Source organism: Orycteropus afer, unplaced genomic scaffold (assembly GCF_000298275.1).
Source record: "Orycteropus afer afer isolate SDZICR_OR568_19922 unplaced genomic scaffold, OryAfe1.0 scaffold00311, whole genome shotgun sequence".
NCBI lineage: Eukaryota > Metazoa > Chordata > Mammalia > Tubulidentata > Orycteropodidae > Orycteropus > Orycteropus afer.
The window spans coordinates 1559207-1567528 of record NW_006921898.1 but is presented as its reverse complement, the minus strand read 5'-3'; the positions used below and the strand labels follow the sequence as shown (position 1 = coordinate 1567528).

At 42.3% G+C, this 8322-nt stretch overlaps 1 protein-coding gene across 1 annotated transcript in view; it reads left to right on the top strand.

Moving 5' to 3' along the window:
• The window catches only part of LTF (lactotransferrin), a 43133-nt gene that overhangs the window by 32592 nt on the left and 2219 nt on the right, over positions 1-8322 (top strand). The window contains exons 11-15 of the mRNA XM_042782423.1: positions 417-464; positions 1456-1611; positions 2364-2505; positions 4326-4393; positions 7551-7728. Coding sequence (XP_042638357.1) covers positions 417-464; positions 1456-1611; positions 2364-2505; positions 4326-4393; positions 7551-7728 — 592 coding nt within the window. The remainder of the gene's footprint in view (positions 1-416; positions 465-1455; positions 1612-2363; positions 2506-4325; positions 4394-7550; positions 7729-8322) is intronic.

The following is an 8322-nucleotide window of genomic DNA, read 5'->3' as shown; positions in this document are numbered from 1 at the left end:
TTTTTGGTATTTTCACACAAATTCTTCTGCTAGTTGGGGTTTAGTCCAAATCTGCATCCTTTCCTTCAAGGCTCAGGGGTCCAAAATTATCTTCTGTGTCTGTATTTATTGGTTTCCCTTTTCTTTGTTGAAGAGGGTGTGTGCAATCCTTCTGCCTAGTCCGCCATCTTGCCCCGCCTCCTACAACCCATATTTTGAGGGACACAACTGAATCCATCACAATGGTGATTGTGGATAACACTGCTATGAACAGCCCTGTGGGTACCTTTTGATGAACACACACACATTTCTCTTGCATTCCACTGTTGGGCCTTAGTCTCCTCAGATTTGATTCTGCATTGTTGAAATTTAAAAGCTTTGTGATTTCTCAGTAAATGGGAGTGTTTAGTGACATTTTGCTCATCTTTGTTCTTCAGGATCCCAAAGAAATGATAACTCTGATTGTGTGAATAGACCAACAGAAGGTGAGTTGACACTGGCCACTTTCAGGACCAAGAGTAAATCCTTGTAGCTGCAGGAGGTGGTGTGTGTGTGTGTGGGGGGCTTTAAAGAGCCCACAGAAAGAGACGCAGCCGCAGAAGCCATGAGCACTTTTGAAGACGCAAATGATTCATAGGAGAATCGTTATAATAAAGGTCTATATCAACCTTCGCACTTGGCAGAGAACTTTCACGTATTTCTTTTTTGTGTCTGGCTACACGGAAGGAGGAGTGTTAACACCCTCACATTATACAGATGAGCAAAAAGTACCTCAGAGTCCTGAAGTGTGTAGAATTTCACTCACAGCTATAGATAATCCTGTGACAGATCTGGCCTTGACTCAGGGTCTCCTGTGCCAAATCCAGTACTTTGTGTGCCACGCCAGCCTGCCTGCCAGAGGCAGTGCTTGCTCACCTTTGGGAGAGCGTCTGCACTTACTCGGCGGAAGTCTGTTAGGTGCACTTTATCAGGACAAGGATGGCACCCTCATTAACCCTCCCATGGTGTGAGGCTGACTTTGACCAGCACAGGGATGGTTCTTGGAGACATCCTCCCTCCCCCCATCTGCACAGCAGCTAGTTTGGTGGCTGTCAGTTTCCTTGCCTGTGCACATGCAATTGGTGATTTATGCACAATAGGGGGCACTCTCATTCAGTGTTAGTTGTAGCCCAGATGTGTCATTAGCCCACATCTGAAGGTGAAGAGCTGGTTTATAGCTGAGGGACATTGTGTAGCTGGTCAAGGACAGTCTCCAGCACTCAGAGGATCAGCTAGTCTTTATTATTTTATTACCTAGCTCACTTCAATCTCACCTCCACATAGGGCAGCAGTTTAAGCTTGTTAAATGTGCCTGACAGTGGCCAGTTATGTGAGGGAATCAGCCCCGGTGATGCTTCCTGGCCTGTGCTGGCCTGGGCTGCAGACAGCTACACTTGAGACCTCTAAGACTTGCTCTTCTGTCATCTGTTGTGCAAGGGTATCTTGCCGTGGCGGTCGTTAGGAAAGCAGATGCCGACCTCACCTGGAACACTCTGAGGGGCAGGAAGTCCTGCCACACTGCTGTGGGCAGGACCGCGGGCTGGAACATCCCCATGGGCCTGCTCTTCAACCAGACGGGTTCCTGCAACTTTGGTAAGGAGTCCCAGAGGGGGCTGAGGGGGAACCATCCTAGGAAATAGATACAGCCATGCTGTGAACCTCTGAGCACTCAGGGTACATTTGTAATTCAGGGAAGGGAAGGTGGAGTGGGGAATTCACAGATTAATAGTGACCTGAAGGCAAGTTCTCCTGGAGTCTTGGGTGCACATCACTTCCTACCGCCCATTTGTTCACCTCAGGATAAAAAACTGAAATACCAGCCTATTTCTCTGCACCCTGAAAGGTCTTTGAGTGGTGCAAATGATTTGCACAGTGAAGAAAGACCTGGAGATCTGCTTCCATAAAACCAAGAAAACCTTATGGAGCAAATTTACTCTGTAACATGGGGTCACTATGAGTCAGAATTGACTTGATGACAGTGAGTTTGGTTTTTGGGTTTGGTTCTCTGTAAACCTAAGACTGAATGCAGCTACTAAGAAGTAGGAAAAAAAAATTATTTTTAAGCTCTTGGAGCTTCAGATCTAAATTCCTCATGGACCTTTTTTTTTTGAAAAGGCACCTGCCTGCCTTAAGATTGACTTCTATTTCTAATCAGAACTGACTCTACTTCACACTGTAAAGGAACCCTGGTAAGACTTCAAGGGTTTTGTCTCAACCTGCTTGCTTGTAGGGCCCTTATTCTCTGCCACACACTGCATGCCCACCTCACCTCCATCATCTGTTAAGTAAAGGCTGCTCATGTTGTTCACATAGAAGAGCTGACATCTCATGTTCCTTCTGTACAGGTGAATTCTTTCGTCAAAGCTGTGCCCCTGGGGCTGATCCCACATCCAATCTCTGTGCTCTGTGTATCGGTGATGAGAAGGGCCAGAACAAATGTGTGTCCAATAGCAAGGAGAGATACTACGGCTACACGGGGGCTTTCAGGTGCGTGTGCAACCCATCTGCATCAGAATGTGTCTTGTCCACCACCATCTTGACACTGCATTTCTAAGGGGCAGACATGACCTGTCCAGCAGAGCCAGGGGTGGGCCAGAGCTAACAGGTGGTATGGTGAGGGCTCCCTCCACCAGACTCACCACCACTGAGTGGAAACTGTCATGGTCTGTCTGACCTCAGTTCTGCCTCTCTGCGACCTTGAGCCAAAGTCCACCTCAGTGGGCCTCAGCATCTCATCTTGAACATCAAGTGAATAGAGAGTGAGGGATCTCAAGTCCTTTCTACAGTTTACTTTTATGGGGAACATTTTCTTTCTATAGCCACCCTCTCTTCCCAGGCCATCTTTACTTCCTACATTTTCACTTTTGTTTTGGCCTTAGAATTGGCAAAGAGGAAGCAGTATTACAATGTTTTTCCTCAATAATTAAATGAAAAAATAAAAAATTTTTTTAATTCACCAGTGATAACCACTTAGTGATTTATAGTAACTATCCACAATCCTGGGATCTCTGGTGGCTTAATGCCTAAGGCATTTGACTGCTAACCAGAAGGCTGGCAGTTCAAACCCACCAGCCACTCCTCGGAAAGAAGATTGGACAATCTACTATCTGTCGTGATACTGCCTTGGAAACCCAAGGAGGGGTAGCTATGAGTTGGATCTGACTTGACGGCAGTGAGTTTGCTTTTTTGTTTTTTTGATCCACAGTCCCATTTTACAATTCCATTTATCCACGTGTTCCTTCCAGGAGTATATTTAGGGGTTTGAAGGGAGTAAAGTGAATCCTCCCCTATGTCTTTTCCTCCATACTCCAAGAATATATATACCACTAACCAAAAAAAAAAAAAAACAAAAACAAAAACAAAAAACAAAGCCCCCTGTCATTGAGTCGATTCCAACTCATAGCAACCCCCGTTAGGTTTCCGAGGTAGTAAATCTTTACAAAGGTAGATTGCCCAGTCTTCCTTCCATGGAGTGGCTGGTGGGTTTGAACCACCAGCTTCCTGGTTAGCAGTCAGATGCCTTAGGCACTGCCCTACCAGGGCTTCTTATACCACTAAACCAAAAGAACAAACTCACTGCCATTGAGTCAATTCGACTCTTAGCGACCCCTCCTTGGTTTTCTGAGGCAATATCTCTATGGAAGTAGATTGCGCAATCTTCCTTCTGAGGAGTGGCTGGTGGGTTTGAACTTCCAAGCTTCTGGTTAGCAGTCAAATGCCTTAGGCACTATGCCACCAGAGCTCAGGTTCAAACTTCTCGGTGGGCAAACCTTCATTCTTCTGCCAGGGTCAGGGAGAAGCAACTTCCCAGCTGCATGGGGTATGAGGGTACTTAAACTGAATCTTATATAGGCTTTATTTAATTCTTGTGTTCTTAGCTACTTTCAGTAGTACGTAGTATCTCTAATTGCTTTAGCCTTTCTGGGATTCCACAGTGCACATCAGCTTTCTTCTGGGTTTTCCCCACTTCTAACTTAGCTTTACAGCTTTCTTTGCTCTGCTAGGTCATTCTAAATGTTATCGTTATTATCTCTTCTCCATTCTTTCTGTCTTTAATAGGCTATGGCTGTTTTTTTTTTTTAAGTCATTGCTGTTATTGTATTGGGATTTTAGAAACAGAGAGTATACACCTATGTGTTCCACCTGCCATTTTAAACTAGAAGTTCCTGGAAATATTTGCCTTTATCTTTTACATGTTTACTTCCATCCCCCCTTTTTTTAGTTTTGGGGATGTATACTGCAAATATTTATGAAAACTCTAATCTTCTCTTCTCTGGCTGATGTGTTTATTTTCTGGAACATTTTAGGTGCCTGGCTGAGAAGGCTGGAGAAGTTGCATTTGTGAAAGACATCACTGTCTTGGAGAACACTAATGGTATGTAAAGTTGTTTTCATTTCTCCTTCAGAACAGAGTCTTTGGTATCACAATACGTCCTGGTATTCAGATTTGTAATTGAAAAGGTATTATAAACTTTTCCAGGGTTTTGATTAAGTTAAAAAATTCTTTGCTTTGGTAGACAACATGGTAACATGGTAAATCACATTGATTTTTAAACCAAATTCACATGCACACACACACACACTCTCTCTCTCTCTCACACACACACACACAAAGACACTAACCATATTCAGTAGTAGCAAGTGTCTCCCTGGCTTTGTCTAGTCAACAGCCACAGAAACACACTCTGTCTGCCCCAGATCGTGCATACCTATTGAAAACTGAGCATGGATGCTACTAAAACTGAACATCTACAAATAAAGTTTCTCTTTTTCAAAAAGGAGCCAGGAGCCTTCATTCAGCCACATGTGAGCTTTGGTCTGGAAACTCTTTGGGAGTTGTTGTTAGGTGCCATCTAGTTGGCTCCATTCATAGCAACCCTATGCCCATAGAATGCAACCCTGCTCGGTCCTGCATCACCTTCACAATCCTTGCTGTGTTTGAGCCCATTGTGGCAGCCACTCTTCCAATCCATCTTGTTGAGGAGGTCTTCCCTTTTTTTTGCTGACCCTCTACTTTACAAGCATGATAACCTTCTCCAGGGAATGGTCCCTTCTGACAATATGACCAAAGTAGGTGACACTAAGTCTGGCCATTTTTGCTCCTAAGGAGCATTCAACCTGCACTTCTTCCGGACAGATTTGTTGGTCTCTTCTGGCAGTCCATGGTACTTTCAGTGTTCTTTACCAGCATCACAATTCTTTGGTAGTTAGTGGAGACAAATAGGTACAGATGATGGAAGATAGTCTACTACCCAATGATTGAACAATTACTTTGTCTTTTGCTCTGTAGATAAAAAAATAATTACAAGATCAATGACTTTTTGGCTGTTTGCTGCCTTCCAAATTGTACCTCTCTTCTCAGCCTCCCACCTCTCATCCTTGGCAAATGATTTGTCGTTTTATTCCTCAAGAAAAAACAACCTCAACTTTCTGCCTCCAACCTTTAAAGATACCTATTGTCACAGCACCTCATCCCTCCTGCCTCTTGCCTCATGAGCTCATGTCTCTTGGGAGAAGGATTAAGGCAAAATGTGTAAATTTGGAATGATCTCAGTATCAAAGTCAAGAAAATGGATGAAGTGTCTTTTAAAGGGGAGTTGCAGTAAGACAAGCAGGGACTTAACCATGAACTTTTATTTGCACACACTTAGACATGCATATAATTACATTTAGAATTTATGAACCACTAAACCTAAGATCTAGAACACTGGTGTGGTTTTCAAAATAATATGCAAAGATCAGATTGATGTCAAATTTATGTTTAGGGTTTTCTGGTGTGCTAAAATTATATTTTATTGGAATTGACTAAATATAATTGATAAACCCCTAGAAGTTCCTATCCTTTCTCTGGTTGCATTAAGAGTATTTGAATACAAAAAGGAAAGAGAAAAAAGTTTCCTCTTGAACATAAACCAACTATTCTTTTTCTGGAACTCACAGGAAAATATGACATAGATGGAGGATTTGGAAAGGCATTAAATCATTCTTTTTTTTTTTTTTTTTTTTTAAAAAGAAATTAACAGGTTTATTGAGATACAATTCACATGCCATAAAATTTACTCCTTCAAAGGATACAATTTAATGGCTTCCAGCACATTCACAGATCCAAATTTAGAACACTCTCATCCCCCCCAAAAGACCTATTGACAGTCACCCTCCATTCCCTAGCCCAGACAGTCATTACCTTTGTCCTCATAGATTTGCCTGTTCTGGACATTTCAGATAAATGGAATCATACAATATATGGCCTTTGTGTCCAGCTTCTTGCATTTAGCATGTTTTTAAGGTTCATCCATGTTGTAGCATGTGGTGGTATTTCGCTCTTTTTTATTGCCAAATAATGTTCTATTATATGGATATACCACTGATTTTTTAAAAAAACTTTATTTTATGTTTTGTTGTTGCGAATCTACACAGTACAACATATACCCATTCAACAGCCTCTACACGTACAATTCAGTGATACTGATTACATTCTTCAAGCTGTGTAATCATTCTCACCCTCCTTTTCTGAGTTGTTTCTTCCCAGTTAATATAAACTCACTGCCCCTTTAGTGTCCTATCTAACCTTTCAAGTTGCTGTTGTCAATTTGATCCCACATACACAATTCTTAAAAGAGCACAATGCTCAAGGCAGACATTAATTACTAGTTAAGCTAAACTATTATTTAATTTTAAGAAGACTTCTAGGTATATATTTGGTTTAAGGCTTGCAGATTATCTCAGAACAATAGTTTCAGGGGTTCTTCCAGGTTCTATGGCTCCAGAAAATCTGGATTCCATGAGAATTTTGAATTCAACATCTTCCTTTTGATCAGGATTCATCTACAGAATCTTTTATCAAAATGTCCAGTAATGGTAGCCAGGGACCATCCATTTCTTGTGGTCTTATGGCAAAGAAGGCAGTTGTTCGTGGAGGCAATTGGCTACACATTCCATTTCTTCTTTCTATTCCTGACTCCTTTTTTCTCTGTTGCTCCAGATAAATAGAGACCAATTGCAGTACTTTGGATGGCTGCTTGCAAGCTTTTAAGAGCTCAGACACTACACAATGAGATAGAGGTAGAACAGAAGCACTAAACATGATATTAGACCTATTTGCAGTGATGGCCCATGAAACCATAACCCTTATCCTCCAAACTAAGAAGCCAAATCCAATGAGGTGTTTGGTTGTACATAAGAAGCCTCAGTAGCTGTCCATTTTTGTGTGTTGTTGTAAATATATCTATCACACTTTTGCCAATTCAAATCTTTACAGGTATACAATTTATTGACAGCAATTACTTTAATTACCTGTGTAACCCTGACCCTTAATCAACATGATTTTTCTATCACCATAAACTGAAATGCAGATTTACCATCAAATTTTGATATATTTGAAGTTTGCATAGTTTATGCAGAACAAAGCCATGTTCTCTTTCCTTTCATATCATCCTGACCTCAGTGTGTGCATTTTGACAGGCAATGGATTGGTTACATCCAGCCAGAAATAACCTCTTGTCTAAGCTGGACACCTTCATTTTCTCCCTCAGGAAAGAACTCTGAAGCATGGGCTAAAGATCTGAAGCTGGAGGACTTTGAGTTGCTGTGCCTTGATGGCACCCGGAGGCCTGTGACAGAGGCTTGGAACTGCCACCTCTCCGTAGCCCCAAGTCATGGTGTGGTATCTAGGAAAGAAAAGGCAGCATACCTTGAAAAGGTGCTGCTCCAGCAACAGGTATGGACCATGAGGACCTCCAGCTCTTTCTTATCTGTATAGGCTCCTGCCAGGTAGAGGAATCACAGAGGTAGGTGAACCAGCCTATCTCAAGTCTTTCTGTCTAGTTCCCGTGTTTGAAGCTGGTGGTGACAGTATTTGCTTCAGGCTCTGGAACCATCCAGAGACTGAATGAGGACAGCAGAGGCTTGTGACACTGGGCTATCTGTGACTGACTTAGTTTTTGCCCTGAGTGTCTGTGTCCTTGGACTGTTGCACTTACTACCTGGCTTGGGTAGTAAATTCTTTCTTTCCTTTCTTTTGCTCTTCAGGAAAATGAAAAAGGCAACTGAGGCTGTCTCTCTTAAGTGTCTACACTTAGGTAGAGGGTGGTTGACTCTGGTGATATCTACAGAACACTGTACCTCTTGAGTAGTGTTCCAGACACTATGAAACAAACAAGGCTACTGCTGCACTTGGAATCTCTAAAAACAAGATTTAGGGCTACTTATGGGAGTGCGTCAGGGTTGTATTCTTTCTCCACACTTATTCAATCTATATGCTGAGCAAATAATCCGAGAAGCTGGACTATATGAAGAAAAACGTGG